Source organism: Geotrypetes seraphini, chromosome 1 (genome assembly GCF_902459505.1).
Source record: "Geotrypetes seraphini chromosome 1, aGeoSer1.1, whole genome shotgun sequence".
In the NCBI taxonomy this organism is placed as follows: domain Eukaryota; kingdom Metazoa; phylum Chordata; class Amphibia; order Gymnophiona; family Dermophiidae; genus Geotrypetes; species Geotrypetes seraphini.
This window is the reverse complement of record NC_047084.1, coordinates 208828566-208848862: the sequence shown is the minus strand read 5'-3', so window position 1 is coordinate 208848862 and position 20297 is coordinate 208828566. Positions and strand designations below refer to the sequence as shown.

The 20297-nt window shown below is 45.8% G+C and overlaps 1 protein-coding gene across 6 annotated transcripts in view; it reads right to left on the bottom strand.

Moving 5' to 3' along the window:
• AASDH (aminoadipate-semialdehyde dehydrogenase) overlaps window positions 1–20297 on the bottom strand; it is a 159670-nt gene that overhangs the window by 70261 nt on the left and 69112 nt on the right. For all 6 annotated transcript variants that reach the window (XM_033944705.1, XM_033944696.1, XM_033944731.1 and 3 more), the window contains 3 exons: window positions 7994–8114; window positions 2352–2674; window positions 1441–1633 (listed from right to left, as the gene is read on the bottom strand). In XM_033944705.1, the coding sequence (XP_033800596.1) occupies window positions 1441–1633; window positions 2352–2674; window positions 7994–8114 (637 nt within the window). The remainder of the gene's footprint in view (window positions 1–1440; window positions 1634–2351; window positions 2675–7993; window positions 8115–20297) is intronic.

Below are 20297 nucleotides of genomic sequence, written 5' to 3'. Positions count from 1 at the left end.
GCTGATGGAATATGAGCAACAGTAGTCTAGAAAAAAAGGACAGCACTTAACATTTACATTTTTCTGACTGCATCAGATTCAGTATCAAGAGGGACTGATGAATGAGAACATCAGCTGATTAAAGAGGCTTTGATAAGATGTTGCTGAAGTTAGTTGGATTTTTCTGATGATCCCTTAAATAAAAAATTAGTGTACACATATAAAAAGTTTTGTTGAGGATTATATTTAGCTGTATTGTTCTGCATCTTTTGGGGTATTGTTCTGCATCTTTTGGATTTTAGCTTTTGTAACACTGGCATCAAACGTATGCCCCAGAATGCCTTTATACAAGGGTAGTTACTAAGCTGTAGTAACATTTGCAATGCTACTGCAGCCCAAGATAATATGTAAATTACTAATCTGCAGTAACTCAGGTTAGACTCATGCAGTAACTGCATTGCTGTGGCTGTGAATACAGTGCATTTCTGGCTATAGCAACACAAATTTAGCAGGTCCATAGTTGGGCCTAATATCATCGGAGGAAGCTGCAAAAACCCAAGGGAACGGTACAGTTTAGGGGGTGAAGAACTTATGTGCACGACAGAAGAGTGCGATTTGGGTGTGATTGTATGTGATGATCTTAAGGTGGCCAAACAGGTTGAAAAGGTGACGGCGAAAGCTAGAAGAATGCTAGGATGCATAGGAAGAGGTATGGCCAGTAGGAAAAAGGAGGTATTGATGCTCCTGTATAAGACTCTGGTGAGACCTCATTTAGAATATTGTATACAATTTTGGAGGCCGCACCTTCAAAAGGATGGAGTCGGTCAGAGGAAAGCTATTAAAATGGTGTGTGGTCTTCGTCATAAGGCATATGGGGACAGATTTAAAGATCTCAATCTGTATTCCTTTGGAGGAAAGGCGGGAGAGGGGAGATATGATAGAGACATTTAAATACCTACGTAATATAAATGTGCATGAGTCGAGTCTCTTTCATTTGAAAGGAAACTCTGCAATGAGAGGGCATAGGATGAAGTTAAGAGGTGATAAGCTCCGCAGTAATCTAAGGAAATACTTTTTTACAGAAAGGGAGGTAGATGCATGGAACAGTCTCCCGGAAGAGGTGGTAGAAACAGAGACTGTGTCTGAATTCAAGAGGGCCTGGGATAGGCACGTGGGATCTCTCGGAGAAAGAAAGAGATAATGGTTACTGCAGAGGGGCAGACTAGATAGACCATTTGGTCTTTATCTGCCGTCATGTTTCTATGAAGCTGGTAGTAACAGAAACAAGCCTTCTTCCCCCATCCTCAACTACCTTTATTTAAAGGTACAAGGCATCAAAACTCTACCTAACTACTCTGTTTTCTTTTTTAACCCATGTCTAATTTCTATCAAACACTAAGAGCAATAAGGGCATACAGTGCAACTCCCATCTCAGAATCAGCAATCTCACACATCTCTCACCTGTAGCACTGTTATCTTATGACGGTGAAAAATGGCATCACACAGCTTCTCTGGCATCATCCTAATGACATGTGGTACAATAAGCAAACATGCACCACTCGTCAAAGCAATAAAGAGCTCAATGATGGATGGGTCAAAAGTCAATGGTGAAGCCAGAAACAACAGGTCATCCTGTGTAACACTGAAGACAGATCTGAAAGAAAACAGTTTAGAGATGTAACAAAGGCCCAAAACCAATGCAATCTGCTCACATTAATAAATACACCCTATCAGGCTCATAATAAAAAAACACAGATGTCCAAAAAGCATCCTAAATCGGCACTTGGACGACCTTCTTCAAACACCACAATAATGAGACTGCACTTCATAAAACTAATGACCAACAGATTGAGTACAATTTTAGAAAGGACTTTTTTTTTCCTGTAGCACAAAATTAAGCTGCAGAATCTATTGCCAGAGGATGTGATCAAGGTTTGAACAAGCTCCTAGAGGAAAAGTCTACTGAAATGGACCACCAGGTAGATCTGGGAAAGCCATCAGTTATCCAAGGAAATGAACTATGAGAAACAGACCTAGCCTTTGGGATCTGCAGTCAATACCTATTGGTTAGTGAAGTGGCCTGAGAATCTGGGGAACAGGGTTCAAGTCCCGCTGCAGCTCCTTGTGATTCTGGGCAGGTCACTTAACCCTCCATTGCCCCAATTACAAGATGAGTACCTGTGTACATAATATGTAATCCGCTTTGATTGTAACCACAGAAGGGTGGTATATCAAGTACCATCCCCTTTCCCTTACTTGTAACCCAGACTGGTCACTTTTGGAGACAGAATGCCGAATTTGGTTTATGTTATATTCCTATGATTAGTTTAATCATTAGTTTAATTAGTTTAATCAACAGCAAATGAACTTACCGAAGATGCAGAATATTTGGTACTATACATATGTGAGGTACTCTGACAATCTTGGGTATTCCTGTTGTTCCAGAAGTGTGTAAAACATATGCCAACTGAGTCTTTCTGATGTCCATATAGCTACCTTCATCATGTTCCAGAATATTTGCTTTATCCTCCTTCTGATCTCCGCTAATGCTAGTATTTCGGTGCCTGCTTTGTGTGTCATCCAACAGCACGCTGGCAGCAGTACCATTACACTGCATTTTAAAGAGGGTCAAACCGAGATGGTGGATTTCTGAAGACACATGCTGACTCCAGTCAGAATGAGAGAATATGAACTTCTGAAAGTAAATAACATATTACATGATAAATATTTTCACCCTGTTAACTTATGTTAGAAAGCATGAGTACCTGTGACAAACTTTAAGGCAGATGTTTTAGCTTTCACTGATCCAGCGAGAAACCAAAACTGAAAAAGTCAGGACCCCTCTCAAAAAGAACTTCCCCACTTCATGCCTCTGTCTCCCTGTAAAACATCTCTTATTAACACTTTAGACTCCCAACTGTAGCATTCTTTTATAGTAAAACAGTAAATGATAGCAGATAAAGACCAGTATAATCCATCTAGTCCAGTGGTCTCAAACTCAAACCCTTTGCAGGGCCACATTTTGGATTTGTAGGTACTTGGAGGGCCTCAGAAAAAAATAGTTAATGTCTTATTAAAGGAATGACAATTTTGCATGAGGTAAAACTCTTTATAGTTTATAAAGCTTTCCTTTTGGCTAAGTCTTGATAATAATATTGTAATCCTATATAATAAAAAGCTAGCCACGCATGCGCACTCATACTGCGTGCTTCCAAGATCTCTGATCTGTAAGATGTAGTTCTGTGGCCGCAGGAGTGCGCATGCGTGGGTCCCCAGAACTTACCTACAAAGGAATGGCTGCCAGCGGTGGACAGGTTTAGAACAAATGCCAGAAAGTTCTTTTTCACCCAGAGGGTGGTGGATACATGGAACGCGCTTCCGGAGGCTGTGATAGGCCGGAGCACGTTACAAGGCTTCAAAGAAGGTTTGGATAGGTTCCTAGAGGATAAAGGAATTGAGGGGTACAGATAGGAGTAGAGGTAGATTATAGGGATAATCTGGGACCACTGATGGGCCGCCGCGGGAGCGGACCGCTGGGCGAGATGGACTTCTGGTCTGCAACTTCTTATGTTCTTAAGGCTTCTGATGCTGGTGGGGATCGTGAGGAGCCGCAGCGATACTTGCCCGGATTAGGCCAGACCGCAGGCTGGGCAGGGACGTGCCAAAGAGACTCCAGCCACGATCCATGCGAGGGAGGGAAACAGACTGAAAAAAAAAAAAGGTAAAAGCTTGGCTTGCCTGCGGGAAACTCGATAAGGGAAGGGGGGCCTTTGAGCAGGCTAGACCGCGGGAGGGAAGGGGGAGGGACCAAAAGGAGCAAGCCACATATGGTAACAGTAGGGAAGGGGGTGGGTGAAAATGCTGTTACTGCTGCACAGGGACCTGGAGGGGAAGGGAGAGGGTCAGAAAGACAGAGAAAGGGGGCCAGGGAGAGAGAGAGACAGTGGGAGGGAGAGAGACACAAAGACAGACACACATATATTCTAGCACCCGTTAATGTAACGGGCTTAATGACTAGCTTATAACTAAAGAGACATATGCTCAAGAAACTGTTTTATTTTACTTTTGTGATTATGATAAACATACCGAGGGCCTCAAAATAGTATCTGGTGGGCCACTTGTGGCCCCCAGGCCGTGGGTTTAAGCCCACTGATCTAGTCTGTCCAAGAAAGTGGCTACAGTTACACCTTCTACTCTATGCAGGCCACACCCTTCTAAACCCGCTCCATGCAAGTTACACCCCTCTTTGTCTTGTTTAGGGCTGTAGGATTATATCTGTCACTCTGTGTAGGCTATACTCCTTTATTTAGGGTTACAGCACCTGCCACTCTTTACATTTCATTCTCTATGCCTTTTTTTAAGTGTAGAAGTCATTTAAGTTTGCAAGACTGGGAGACTGGGCATCGAAATGGCAGATGACATATAATGTGAGCAAATGCAAAGTGATGCATGCTATAACGTTCCAAATTAATAAATAAATAAGAAATAAATAAATAATAATAACAATTTATATACCGCAATACCGTGAAGTTCTATGCGGTTTACAAAAGATTAAGCAAGGTACAAATTGATTGAACTTAAAGGGGAGGAAGAAAGAGAGTTGGTGGGACAGAAAATCCATTTTTGAGGATAGAGAGATTAATAGGATATGGTGATGAGTATCGAGGGGGAAGGAGAAGAGGGTCAGTTGTCTAGATATTTTAGGAACAGGTGTGTTTTTGTACGTTTCCTAAAAACCTCATAAGTGGTGGGTGAAAGCAATTGTTCTAGGTCCCTACCCCATAGCGCTGCTTGATGTGAGAGAAGGTGTTCGTGGTGTTTTTTCAGTTTGCAACCTCTAACTGGGGGGGAAACGAAGTTGGAGTGTGAGCTCCTCTTGTGTCTGTTGGCTGAGAAGGAGAATAGGTCGGTTATGTATTTAGGGGCAAGTCCGTATAGTGCTTTGAAGCAGAAGCAGGCAAATTTAAACTTTACATGTGCCTCCATCGGTAGCCAATGCAACTGCCGGTAGTAGGGTGACATGTGATCGAACTTTTTTAGCCCAAAGATCAGTCTGACCGCTGTGTTTTGCATTACTTGTAAACGTCGCATATTTTTTGGGGAAATTGCCAAATAGGCGATGTTACAGTAGTCAAGTAGACACAGTATGAGGGATTGGACCAGGGTTCTGAAAGCCGACGTATCGAAGTAGGCTCTAATGGATCTGAGCTTCCAGAGAGTGAAGAAACCCTTTTTGATTAAGGAGTCCACCTGGTCTTTCATGGTTAGGCGTTGATCCAGAATTACACCTAGTATCTTTATGGTGGGCTGGATAGGGTAACTAAGATTATTGTAACATAGTGGTATTTTGGTGTCAATCGGGTGTGGTGAGGCAACGAAGAATTTCGTTTTTTCTGAGTTAAGTTTGAGCTTGAAGTCTGTCATCCATTGCTCCATTACATTTATGGCTTCTGAAGCTTTGGGAATAGTTTCCGAGATGGAGTTAGAAAATGGGATGATAATCGTAAAGTCATCTGCATAATTGAATAGTTATGCAGATGACTTTACGATTAGGAGTCACCACACATGAAAAGGACTTAGATGTCACCACACATGAAAAGGACTTAGATGTCATCTTTGATGATAGGTTAAAACCCTCTGCTCAGAGTGCAGCGGTAGCTAAGAAAGCAAATAGAATGCTAGGAATTATCAGGAAAGGAATGGAAAACAAAGAGGAGAATCCTCTATAATGAAACCCTAAGCGCATGCTGTTGGACAGGAGGAGCAGGGAAGAGGTGCTGCTGGACACAGGGGAGGTAAAAGGAAGGGAGAAGGGCTACTGCTGGACAGGGGGAGCAGGCAAGGGGTGGTGGTGGACAGCCGAGGAAAGAGAGAAACAAAAAGAAAGAAAAACAGACAGACAACGGCTAAGGAGAGAGAGAAAGAAAGACAGACACACACATCTATTCTAGCACCCATTAATGTAATGGGCTTAAAGACTAGTGTTATAACTTTGTATCAAAACAGCATAAGACCGGCCATTCTGGGACAGACCATAGGTCCATCAAGCCCAGTATCCTGTTTCCAACAGTGGCCAACCCAAGTCACAAGTATCTGGCAAGATTCCAAAGAGTAAAACATATTTTATGCTGCTCATCCTAGGAATAAGCAGCAGATTTTGCCACATCCATTTTACTAATGGCTTATATACTTCTCTTTAAGGAAGTTATCCAAACCTTTTTTTTAACACTGCTAACTGCTTTCACCATATTCTCTGGCAACAAATTCCAGGTTTAATTACATGATGGGTGAAGAAATATTTTCTCCGGTTTGTTTTAAATCTACTACTTACGCCGTTCTACCGCGAATTGCATTGGCTTGAGTTTTGTTTAAACTGGGTTGTCTTTGCTATAAAGTTATGTATTTGTACAACGCGCTCACACGTATAACGCGCACGGTTATGCACGGTTTGTAAAATTGTGTATAACGCGTGCGTTATATGCGTGAAAATATGGTATATTAATCTATATAGGGTGTAGCAGTAGACTAGTGCACATACGACTAAATGAACACAAATCAAGAATTCCGACGGAGACCATGCAAGCCCCATTGGTCCAACATAGGCAGGAATGTGAACATTAGTGAAATGATATTAAGTGGCATGCGATAGACCAAGGGCTCCTTTTACTAAGCTGCAATAGTGTTTTTAGCGCGCACAGAATTTTAATGTGTGCTAAACCCACGCTATGCGGCTAGAACTAACGCCAGCTCAATGCTGGTGTTAGCGGCAATTCTGCACGCGCCAAGCGTGTGCTAAAACCGCTATAGCAGCTTAGTAAAAGGAGCCCCAAGTGATAGACGGGTGGCAACTATGAGCATATGCTGAATTATAGAGAACAAAGGTAAATTTTCACACTAAATACAGTAACTACTAAGGGACTAAACGTGGAGATAAAATGGATGACACTGATTTAAATTTATTGAATGGAAATCATTCTGGTGAGGAAGTTGGGCTAGAATAAGCTATCTGAAGTATGAATGAGATGTATGATATCATCCAATGAAAAGGCACAAATCTAGTGATGTCATTGACAAGACTTATTAAACAGAAGAGAACGCCGTCACCATCTTGTCAAAGCAACAGACAGTTTAGATCAGTGTCCCGCAAAACTTTCTTGAGCCACAGCACACTAAAGGTAGTGGCCGTGGCTCGAGGCACCTGGAAGTGCGTGGATATCACCATGATGACATCACGCACATGCGTGACATCATCATGTCGATGTCTGCAATGGCCCTCCATGCGGGCCCTGAGACACCAGTGGGGGGTGCCGGAAGGGAAGAGGGCCAGAGAGAATGACAGGTGCTGGCACCCACTGATCGCCGGCGCCTCTCTTCCTCCTCAGTGTACCGCAGCACACCTGAAATCTCAGGAGGCACACTAGCGTGCCTTGGCACACAGTTTGAGATACACTGGTTTAGATGGAGGCACGGTATAAAGAGGTATGAATAAATGATAATTTAATTAGTTTTGAAGGGGGAATTTACTATTGTCACTCATGGAAATGTTATCTTTGACTGATGTAGTAATGAGAATCATTGTAGGGGACAGCCTTGAAACATACTAACGGTGAAACTTGTTGGTGAGAGTCCCCAACCAACAGCAACTTCAAATTAAAGAACAAAGATAAGTGCTCATTTTCTTTATGAAAAAATAAGTGCTTATTTTTCTAATGAATTTATAAAAACAGAGGAAAGAGATTACAAGAGGATTATTGAACAAATGGATCAATAACGATTTCATTGCAGTTACTCTAACCGCTCCCCCTTTACAAAACCGCAAAAGCCGTTTTTAGTGTTGGCTAGTGAATTGAATGCTCCGCACTGCTCTGACACTCATAGAGTTCCAATGAGCGTCGAGAGTAGCGCAGAGCATTCAGTGCGTCGGCTGGCACTAAAACCCGTTTTGTGGTTCTGTAAAAGGGGGGTAAGCTAGAAACAACCTAATCAAGTATTCTCCTGGACTCTTAATACTCACTTCTGCCTTGTTGTGATCAACAAGAACATACTTCAAATTATATTTCCTCATCAGATACGAGGACAAGTGTGGAGGAGCCTCAGGGTCAATTGGACAATAAGCTGCTGGAACTTGAAGTATTCTGTTGGGAAACAAAACAGCAAAGTAGCTAAATATTAAAAAAATGTTTAATAATCTTTAAACATTATAAGGAATCTTTAGCAATCTTTTGGCTCTGCATTATTTATGGAGCTGGTTGTGGGCACAGAACAACAGATGAACCTGCTCTCTTAGGCTTCTATGGCTGGCATCATGATTGTTGCAGTTGTCAGGGTCTCACTGTGTCTGAGTAGGTAGAACTGACATTGCAGCCTTCATGGCACACCCTGAAGAAAGCCACAGCATGATGGCTGCAATGTCAGTTCTACCTGCTCGGATGCAGCAAGACCCGGAAACTGCCAACAAACAGATAAACCTTTTTTAAATATCAATGGCAGTTTTCACACACAGATATCCTTCACTTTTCAATACAGGTATATAATAAAATCAGGGCTGTATTTTGATTAAAATTTTAATTGCGATTAATCATTGCAATTAAAAGGTACAGGGAGTGCTGAAAAGTTCTAAGTCCAACCAACTTCCTAAATTCTGAGCATTATATTGCCACTGTAGCTGAAAAGGGTGTTATTTTGCAAAGTGCCAATTTGCAGAATCGGTAATTCTGTTTTTTTCACATTGTTTCAGATCAAACCAAGTCAACAAAAAAGTGTGGAATTTTCAAGTGTAGAACTCTGAGCCTTCATGAAGTTCCTTTTCCTTCAGAAGAAAACTCCAAAGGAAATCCATGAATGTTCGATGCAAACATTGAGTGAAAAATGCCCAGGGAAGTGGTGTGGGGGGAGGGAAATGGAGGGGGAGGGAATGCTGCTGTGGCTGCTGCACAGGGAAGTGGGGAGAGAGAAATGCTGCTGCTGCTTAGGAGGCCTGGAGAGAGACAGATAGATAGAAAGAAAGACAGACAGCGGGAGGAAGAAAGACACAGGGGCAGGGAGAGACAGAAAGATAGACAGACAAAGGGGGCCAGGGAGAGAGAGAGAGACAGAAATAAAGAAAGACAGACAGACATATATTCTAGCACCCGTTAATGTAACGGGCTAAAATACTAGTAAATAAATAATCTGTAATCGCATGATTACAAATTTTAATCAAAATGCATCCCTATAAAAATTTAAGAATAAAAACTAATGAAAAGATAAGAAATACAAATTGAAAAATTAATGAAAATGTAACAAATTGAAAAATTACAAATTAATGAATCTAAAACAGCAAACAAAATAGTTATGAACGGTCTTACAGTTTTCACAGCCTACTTCAGAAAAGCAAGCTTAAATAAAACCTGTATATGCTACAAAGTGCACTTGAGCCAGACTAATGCAATTATTGTGTTATTCTGTCTTATTGATATCAGACAATGCTGAAAACAAGTACTTCAACCTTTTATTATTATTATTATTTATCTATCAAGCTTCATTTATCATAACAAGCAAAAAATCTTGTACAGAAAAGAATGATATAGTCTAATACATATCAAAGGAATAAAAAAAAGAATATAAAGAAATATAATAGACTAATCCATCTCAAGTTCACCATTTGGATCCAAGATTACATAGAGCAGAATTCATTAGGATGGAAAAACTATGTCCTTACCTGATAATTTTCTTTCCTTTAGTCACAGCAGATGAATCCAGAGATTAGTGGGGATTACATCCATCAACCAGCAGGTGGAGATAGAGAGAAATGAGTTGTTCACAGCTTTATTGAATGCACAGTCTCCTGGCCATTCAGTATATGTCTTCTCAGAGAAGTCAAAATCAAGCACATGGCACATATGACATATAAAACTCCTTTCCTCCACATGTGCTACATAAACAATTGAACCTAAAAAACCAAGAATGTGACTCCAGCTGAAAAGGCATGTCAAAAACTACGTCTATGAGTGACCAACAGTTAAACCGAACCAGGGTTCATCTGCTGTGACTAAAGAAAAGAAAATTATCAGGTGAGGACATAATTTTTCCTTCCTTGTCATCAACAGCAGATGAATCCAGAGACTAGTGGGATGTAACAAAGCAGTCCTAACATAGGGAGGGAAATAAACACTGACAGCCACTCCATAAGTAGTCCCACACCCCGACCACCACTGTGAACGCTTAGAGAACAATAAACAAGCTATTGTGAAATCCTCCGCTTCCAAATCCTGCCCTGCAGCAAACTTCCAAGGAGATACAAACACAATGAGTATATGTATCCCATGATGATACAGAGTCTAACCTCAGAGCACATGTGAGCAGGAGCAATCATCACCTGAGAGCACTAAGCTGCAAAAAATACCACTGCAGTGTTCCTTCCTGAATAGTATGATTGCAGAGCACCGTACTTTCGTGACTCCAAGACTCCATCCAAAACTCCTGTTGAAAGAATCCGCTGTATCTGGCAATGGTCCTTAGCCTATGGCAAAGCCATGACATTCAGAAAACAAAAGCAGACCAGACCCCCTTCCAAGGTTCTACGGCATCGAGCCTGTAAACACAATAATCGATGGCACACCACCTAAAGAAGATGCCATCCCCAAGTATGAGGTCAACAGATCTCACAAAAGAGGCAAACTAAACCAAGTAGAGAAGAAATGACCCATACCTGTAAACCCTGAATGCAACAGGAGAGGTATGACCGAACCTGAATTCCTGTACCTCACCTTCCCAGTATAGGCCAAGACGAAATACCAGGTGCCCATGAGGACGCATGGCAAATGGCTGATCCGTTGCCTCTGAGAAAATAAGAATAATGGAAGAAAACTGGTGGAACATAGAAGAACCAAACCAGTTACCATGCGAATACGTGATACTACTGGAAAGACATAACTTCAGTAGCATCGCACGGACTGGCTAGATCACAACCCGAAGTAAGCAGGTAGAAATATAGGCCATCTACATCGGCTAAGCTGAGAAACGGCCCCAAAAAATTAAGGTACCACCTGCAGATGGAGGAAATAGTCCTATCTGAAGCCCAAAGGAAGGGAAGACTAGAAGCTGTCCCCCAAAACCAGGACCTAACCAAAGGCAAACCCCCTCCCCCCAGAGGGGAAATCTGCATGATTAATCTGAACGCACCTGAATGTACCTGGCGCTAGCCAGCATCAAATGATGACCTTGACCTGACAAAGAGAGAGAGAAGAAAACTCAGAGCCCTCCTTCTGGTCACCAGGACGCCCAGAGAACTGTCCCAAGACAGGCAGAAACCAAGCCTGTGATAAAAGAGTAATGTGACCTAACAAATAGTCAGAGTAAGGGTGCTATGCTAAAACCAAGCATGTGGAACCAGCACCCCGTGACAGTCAGACTGCCATCTGAAGACTCTAAGGCCAACCTGGCAATCAGGAAGCCACACCCGTGTGAAGGAGAATAATGTTGACACTTAAGACCCTGCAGATTTAGAGCACCCCAATTACCCATACCCCAGAGAGTGTAGTCGGAGAAGGAAAGACTATAAGCAAGGTCAGGTTGCTCCATGAAAAAGGCCAAAGCTTCTGCAATTCCTACCCCCATACATCGCAAAGTCTCTAGCCTAAAATGGAGCACCCTTATGATGGTTGCATTACCAGCTGCGGGAGGTGCCGCCAGGGTTAGTTCCTGCACCAAGGCCACACCCCCATCAACCAAAGACCAGGAGGGGGAGACACGAGCCCACCAACATGGCCTAAGGCTGCTCAAAATCACCGATGCGCCTGAAACACCGAGGCCATGGCATACTATTTCAAGCCAGCCCCGGGGGAGGAATACCAGCCCCACAGCGGCTCATCCAACCGCGCTGGAAGTTAAGCCCACGTCTCCTACACAAGGGAAAGCACTAGTCCCTAAGAACTGCCCTGTGAAGCCGCACCTCTTCAGCTGACAAATGAAACCTCAGGGTCAGGAATGAAACCAACGCGCCAACCCTGAACGTGCTCCAAGGCAACCACGCTCCCTAGGACACCTACTCCCGTGGTGGCTGGGCCCAGCTGGCTGCTGAGTGTCGTCCCTCCTCCGAGTGGAGAATGACCTCCTCCCCCCACATTGGATGGCAACACCCGCCTCCTCTGTACCTGCGGCTTAAGGGAAGGGCCTCGCCTGATACCACCAATTATCGGGAGGCACAGCTAGGGATAACAGGCCAACCTGGCCAACCTGCACGCTCTCCATAGCCATTGCCCATTCTTAGGCCACACCCACGCAGGAACCGCTTCAAATGGCTTTTCCCTACTGAAGAGAAGAGTAGACCATACAGCTCCTGCACTAAAGTACGGTTGAGCTAGGACCCAAGCCACAAACAACTCCTTCAGCCGGCCACCATCATGAATAAAAAATTTGATACTCACTCACACTGAAGGGGCCGCGACTTTGGACCCGATAGGAACCGAGTCTGTGGCTTAGAGGGGTAAGAAGCTGTGAAAAGCCTTTAGCCCTTTCAACCGTGCCTGTTTCTTTTTTTCTCTCTCTCTTTCTCTTCTTGGGAAAGGAGAAGTAGACATCAGGCACAACGGCAGCTTGGGGGTAGGGACCTGCGGTGAGTAAGTGTACCTCCCAGGAGGGTGAGGTAGGGAGCAGGGGGGGCCCAGGTCTATCCTCCAAAGATTGCAGCATTCTGCCAGACATCCCTCCTCAGCAAACATCCAGGCTGGGACCGACATCCAGAAGCAGAAGCTAGGAGTTGTGAGGAACACATCCATCCGCCTACTGGAAATAGAGTATACTGAGTAGCCAGGAGGCTGTGCATCCAATAAGGCTGTGGACAACTCAGTTCTCTCTATCTCCACCTGCAGGTTTATGGCCATAATCCCCACTACTCTCTGCATTCATCTGCTGTTGATGACAAGGAAATTATTAGATTATCTAGAAAAATTAAATCACATTATACATATTATCTGATTCCCAATTCCCAGAGAATAAAAAGCATTCTAAGAGCTCTAAATTTCATTCTCCTTCAAGGTGCTTCATGGACAGAAAGCAATGTTACTTACCGTAACAGTTGTTATCCAGGGACAGCAGGCAGCTATTCTCACTAGTGGGTGATGTCATCCGACAGAGCCTCGATACGGACGTCTCACAAGCATACTTGCTTGCAGAAACTTCAGAAGTTTCGAGATGCCCGTACCGCGCATGCGCCAGTGCCTTCCCGTCCGATGGTCCGGGCGTGTCTCCTCAGTTCAGGTAGCTAGCAGAGAAGCCAACCCAGGGGAGGTGGGTGGGACGTGAGAATAGCTGCCTGCTGTCCCTGGATAACAACTGTTACGCTAAGTAACATTGCTTTATCCCAGGACAAGCAGGCAGGTATTCTCACTAGTGGGTGACCTCCAAGCTAACCTCAATGGGATGGTGGGAGAGTTGGCAACTTAAGAGAATAAATTTTGTAACACTGTTTGGCCAAACTGTCCATCCCGTCTGGAGAAAGTATCCAGACAATAATGAGAGGTGAATGTATGAACCGAGGACCAAGTGGCAGCCTTACAAATCTCCTCAATCGGTGTCGATCTGAGGAAGGCTACAGAGGCCGCCATTGCTCTGACCTTATGGGCTGTGACCTTACAGGGAAGGGGTAATCCAGCCTGGGCATAGCAGAAAGAGATGCAAGCCGCCATCCAGTTGGAGATGGTACGCTTCGATACAGGTCGTCCCAACTTGTTCGGATCAAAGGAGATGAAAAGTTGAGGAGCAGTTCTGTGTGGTTTGGTGCGATCCAGGTAGAAAGCCAAAGCACGTTTACAGTCCAGAGTGTGAAGAGCTGATTCTCCAGGATGAGAATGAGGCTTTGGAAAAAACACAGGAAGAACTATGGATTGGTTGAGATGAAATTCAGAGACCACTTTAGGCAGGAATTTCGGATGAGTGCGAAGGACCACCTTGTCATGATGGAATACTGTGAAAGGTGGATCCGCCACTAAGGCCTGAAGCTCACTGACTTGGCGGGCAGAAGTGAGGGCAACCAGAAAAACCACTTTCCAAGTGAGAAACTTCAGCGGAGCCTTGTTGAGAGGCTCAAAAGGAGGTTTCATAAGGTGAGAAAGGACAACGTTGAGATCCTAAACCACTGGAGGAGGTTTGAGAGGAGGATTGATGTGAAAAAGACCTTTCATAAATCTGGAAACCACAGGATGAGCAGAGAGAGGTTTCCCTTGCAGAGGCTGATGGAAAGCCGCAATAGCACTCAGGTGAACTCGTATAGATGTAGACTTGAGGCCAGACTGAGACAGGTGTAGAAGATAGTCCAATACAGAAGACAGGGAGGCTCGCTGAGGCTCCTTACGATTAGAAACACACCAGGAAGAAAATCTAGTCCACTTTTGGGAGTAGCATTGTCGAGTAGCAGGCTTCCGGGAATCCAATACATCTCTCACCGCCTGGGAAAACTGGTGGGGAGTTACGTTGAGAGGAACCAAGCTGTCAGGTGGAGAGCCTGCAGGTTGGGATGAAGCAGAGATCCCTGTTGCTGAGTAAGCAGCAAAGGAAACACTGGAAGAAGGAATGGCTCCCTGCTGCTGAGTTGAAGTAGAAGGGAGTACCAAGGTTGTCTGGGCCACCGAGGAACTATCAGAATCATGGTGGCATGGTCGGATTTCAATTTGACTAGAGTCTTTTGAATGAGTGGAAATGGAGGAAACGCATACAGAAAGCGATTCCCCCAATCCAGCAGAAAGGCATCTGCCTCGAGACGAAGAGGAGTGTAGATCCTGGAGCATAATTGAGGCAGCTTGAAGTTGTGGGGAGCTGCAAAAAGGTCTATCTGAGGCGTCCCCCACTGAGAAAAGATCCGATGAAGGGGCCTGGAATGGAGGGTCCATTCGTGAGGCTGGAGGAGATGACTTAAGTTGTCCGCCAAGACATTGTCCTTCCCCTGAATGTAGACAGCCTTGAGGAAGGTGTTGTGGCGAATTGCCCAATCCCAGACTCTGAGAGCTTCCTGACAGAGGGAGGTCGAGCCCATGCCCCCCTGCTTGTTGACATAATACATGGCGACCTGATTGTCCGTGCGAATGAGGACCACCATGTCGTGAAGCAGATGTTGGAAAGCCTGAAGAGCATTGAAGATGGCTCTGAGCTCCAGAAGATTGATTTGATGGAGCCGGTCCGCACTGGTCCAGAATCCCTGAGTGCAAAGCCCATCCAGATGAGCTCCCCATGCATAGGTCGAGGAATCGGTTGTGAGAACCTTCTGGTGGGGAGGAGCGTGAAACAGCAAACCTCTGGAGAGATTCGAAGAGGTCATCCACCAAAGTAGAGACTGCTGAAGAGCAGGAGTGACAATGATGTGTCGAGTCAAAGGATCTGACACCTGTGTCCATTGAGAAGCCAGAGTCCACTGAGGAATCCTGAGGTGAAGTCTGGCAAAAGGCGTCTATTGAACTGTAGAGGCCATGTGGCCCAGGAGAACCATCATTTGTCTCGCCGAGATGGACGGGCGAGAAGATACAGACTGGCAGAGACGAAGAACAGCCTCCATGCGCTGAGGGGGAAGGAATGCTCTGAGTCGAATGGTATCCAGAACTGCTCCGATGAAGGGGAGAGACTGGGTAGGCTGTAGATGAGATTTGGGAAAGTTGATCTCGAAGCCCAAACTCTGCAGGAACCAAATAGTGGTTAGAGTCGCCGAGATGACCCCTGGAGCCGAGGCGGCCTTGATGAGCCAGTCATTGAGGTAGGGAAATACATGAAGACCCCGGTTCCGAAGTGCAGCGGCCACTACTACCAGACACTTCGTGAAGACTCTGGGAGACGAGGACAGGCCGAATGGAAGCACTCGATACTGCAGATGTAGATGTCCCACCCGAAATCTGAGGAACTTGCGAGAGGCCGGATGAATGGGAATGTGCGTGTAGGCCTCCTTGAGATCCAGAGAGCATAACCAGTCGTTTCGCTCGAGGAGGGGTTAGAGAGAAGCAAGAGTCAGCATGCGAAATCTCTCCTTGACTTGTTGAGGATCCTGAGGTCCAGAATTGGGCGCAGATCGCCCGTCTTCTTCGGAACAAGGAAGTATTGGGGGTAAAACCCCCGGTTGTGTTGGTCCACAGGGACCGGCTCGATGGCTCGAAGCCGGAGCAAAGCCTGAGCTTCCTGAAGAAGAAGGGCGGTCTGGGTCAAGTTGGAAGGATACTCTCTTGGAGGGTGGTCCGTGGGGACCCGATGGAACTGAAGAGAGTACCCTTCCCTGATGATGGTAAGGACCCAGAGGTCGGTGGTGATAGCCACCCATCAATGATAAAAATGATGGAGGCGACCCCCAATGGGAAAAACAGGGAGAGGCAGAACGAGGTTGGTTATGCTCCCTAAGAGAGAGTCAAAAAGGCTGAGGAGCCTTGGGGACAGTAGAAGGCTGAGGCTTTTGCTGAGCCTTTTGCGGGGGCTGTCTCTTCACTGGTTGTCTCGCAGTGGGAGCCTGCCTGGGTGCATAGCGTCGCTGATAGATCAAGGGCGGTCGAGAAGGTCGAGACTGCGGTGGCTTAGGCTTGGGACGAAGAATGGACTGAAAAGATTTTTCATGGTCCGACAGCTTCTTTGTCACGGTCTCGATGGACTCGTCAAACAAATCCGCTCCCGCACAAGGAACGTTGGCAAGCCTGTCCTGGAGGTTCGGGTCCATGTCAATGGTCCGCAGCCACGCCAAGCGTCGCATAGCCACAGAACAGGTGGCAGCACGTGCCGAGAGCTTGAAGGCATCGTAGGAGGATTGCATCAATTGAAGGCGCAGCTGGGACAGCGAGGCGACCACCTCCTCGAATTCGAAGCGAGTCTGAGACTCGATGTAAGGCGTAAACTTCCGAAGCACAGGCAGGAAGAACTCCAAATAACTTGCAAAATAAAAAGTATAATTGAGAACTCGGGAAGCCTCCCAAACTTGTCCATGGTCCGGCCCTCTCTGCCTGGAGCACCGAGGCATACACCTGGGATGGATGAGACCGCTTAAGGGAGGATTCGACCAACAGGGATTGGTGAGAGAGTTGGGAGCCCTCGAATCCCTTGTGATGCACTGTTCGGTACCTGGCATCCAGCTTGCCAGGAACAGCCGGGATAGAGTACGGCGTTTCAAAACACCTCATGAAAGTTTGATCGAGGAGTTTATGAAGAGGAAGACGAAGAGATTCTGCCGGAGGATGAGGCAAATGCATGGTATCCAGGTATTCCTTGGAGTATCGGGAACCGGAGTCCAAGGTGATGTCCTAGTCATCCGCCATCTGCCGGAGGAAAGATGAGAAGGATAACTGGTCCGCTAGCACAGGCCGGCGGGACGGACTGGACGGAGTCGAGGCCTCGGGATCCATAGAGACCTGTGATCGACAGGGTGAGAACGAGCCACAGGGATCCTCGAACTCCGGTCCCGGAAGAGGAGAGACATCCGAAGAGGAATACCCCACACGAGGCAGCTTCTTCTGAGGCGAAACTGTAGAGTGTCGAGAGGAATGCCTTGAAGAATGCCTGGACTGACGCCCCTCCCGATGTCTGGAAGGGGATCTAGATCGGCGTTGCTTAGAATGGTCCACAGAAGCTTCCAAGGAGTAGATGGGACTCGAAGCAGTAGAGCGAAGAGGCGGGAGATGCGACGCCTCTCGAGATGCATCCCAGGCCTGATAAGGAGTGCGGAAGAACTCTTCCTGTTTGCGATGCCCAGGGCTTCGATTACTCGAGGGAGGATTCCAAACATCCTCGTCCGGAGGTGTAATAGGTTCTAAGGGGGGCATATCACTAAAAGAGGCCCGTCTCGAGGGACCGACCACCGAGCGCCGCTCCTCCTAGCCGAGCAACGAGAGTGAACGGCGAGGAGGAGGAGGGGGCGACCCGCCCTCCGGAGGAGGAACTGGTTGGTCACCTTGAATTGTGGCCAGCAACTTGGGTCCCACGGTTTGCATAAGCTCGATGAATTGAGCCTCCATAATAGAACGTAACGAAGCCAACAAGGAGGTAGCCGCACCTAAAGTGGGGCCTCCTGCAAGGTCTTCGCGTTCCTTCATGGTCAAGTGCTTTGGCATGGAAGCCTTCGGCACTTTGAGAACCACTGGCGGAATGGGAGGCGGAGGTACCTGATCCGAGGAGACGGAGGAAGGCACCGGAGCAGAAGGCGGGGTCGAAACCGGAATGAAGGAAGCCGGCTTCAGGAGACCCGGCGTAGCAGGAGTGGTGGAGGGCTTCGCAGATGCAGGTGAAGCGTTGGTCGAAGTCGAAGCCGACGGTTCTTTAGCAGCTTCCATCTTGAACATCGACTCGCACAAAAAACAGCGACACTTAAACGCACGTGCTGTGAGAGTGGAACAAGGCCGGCATGATTTCGGAAAATGTTATGGACCAAGACACTGCAGGCAGCGTCGATGCGGGTCCGTCAACGAAATCGCGCACTGGCACTTGCTACACTTTTTAAAACCGGTAATTGGCCGGAACATAGGCCGAAAAAGCTCTGCCGCGAGATCGAAGGAGCGGGGCCTGAGCCACGCAGCCGACCCAGTCGAACTACTGGAAGAAATTTTTTTATTTTTTTTTAAATAAGAAACCGAAGAAAATAAAACACACGATAAAGAGTAAATAACTCAAAACCGCGGCAATAGAAGGCAAAAAACGGGTTTTCAATTAGCGCAGAATTGAAGTAAACTTCTCAGCTCCGCGGAAAGAAAAGAACTGAGGAGACACGCCCGGACCATCGGGCGGGAAGGCACTGGCGCATGCGCGGTACGGGCATCTCGAAACTTCTGAAGTTTCTGCAAGCAAGTATGCTTGTGAGACGTCCGTATCGGGGCTCTGTCGGATGACATCACCCACTAGTGAGAATACCTGCCTGCTTGTCCTGGGATAAAAGCAGTTAAGTGAGAAGGCTAAAAGAATACATATTTCAAGGATCGATATCTCACAATACATTTGCATGGATATCTCAAATAAAAAATCCCCGGGATCCAAGATGGCGTCAGGTTAGACACGCTGAGGAACCGTTTGGAGGATTGTCTCTTCAATTACTCTTTTTCTTGAATATTCATCCACTTACCTGATGTTTAAACGGAGGGGTCAAAGTGCTGCTGGTGCCTCGCGGCACACCGGTACTCCCGTAGCCGGCAACATTGAGGAGCTCCTCAGACAGATGCAGGGAGCATTTTCAGCATCGGAAAGAAGCCCGCAGAGGACCAACGGAATGAGCGAGACCGCGGTAGTTCCTCAGGGACTGGAAACAACTTTGAGTCCCGACGTTAGGGCGCCAGCCCCGCAGCCTCAGACAAGCAGCTCTCCAAGGGGCACGGAAACTCTGGAAGTCGGGGCTTTACCTTTCCCGGAGGCAAGCAGTCTATCGGAGAGCCTGCTGTTAAGAGCTCATACTAATATGAGCCCCTTTAAAGAATCTGAGAGGAATTCAACTAAAGAGAGACGAGTAAGTCTTCAGGGACAGCGACAAGAAATTCAACTGGATGGTGAGCACTATGACACTACTATTTCCTTAACTTCTTTGGAAAAACCTTCAGAGGTAACTCTGGACTCATTATGGGATCTTATGGCCGGCCTAGTGAAGACCATAAGCCTAAAACTTCAGCTAATTGAGGGGAAACTGCTTCAACACACTACTGAACTTAAAGAATTGAAAAATGAAATGATTGCCTCTCATTCTTCTGTTCAGAAGCTTGAACAGGAAATAAAATCATCTAGACAATTACAGGAAATTTTAATGAAAGATAACATCAGTCTTAGGAGAAAGATGGAAAAACTGGAAAATAACTCCAGATACAATAACTTAAGGTTAATTAATTTCCTAGGTTAACGTTGGTACCACCTAGAGAAATGTTTAAGAGATATTTTCTTGAAGTTCTGGGGGCCTCAGAAGATTCAATACCCAATTTATCACGAGTTTATTACCTACCTAACAAGAATCAATCGTCAAAAAGGTCTTCGGACCAAGGATTATTGAATGTATCGGAGTTACTCGAGAAATCTGATAAAGAGGCAGTAGAACCAAGTACTTTGATTATTTCAGTAGCTCTTTCTATTGGTAAAGTTTGGCTGTTAAAACTATTCTTTAAAAATAGGCAGAAAGAATTCATGGGCTTTAAAATACATATATTTCCTGATTTATCACGGGAGACCCAAAAGCGTCCCCATGAATTTCTTATGTTGAAGCCAGGTGTTATATCTTTAGGTGCTACTTTTTACTTGCGACATCCTTGTAAGTGTAAGTCCTTGTAAGTCCATCACCATACAGTTAAATATGTTTTCTCTGAGCCTAGTCAGTTGACTTCCTTTCTAGCGCTTTCCCGTTTGGAGGCAGAAAA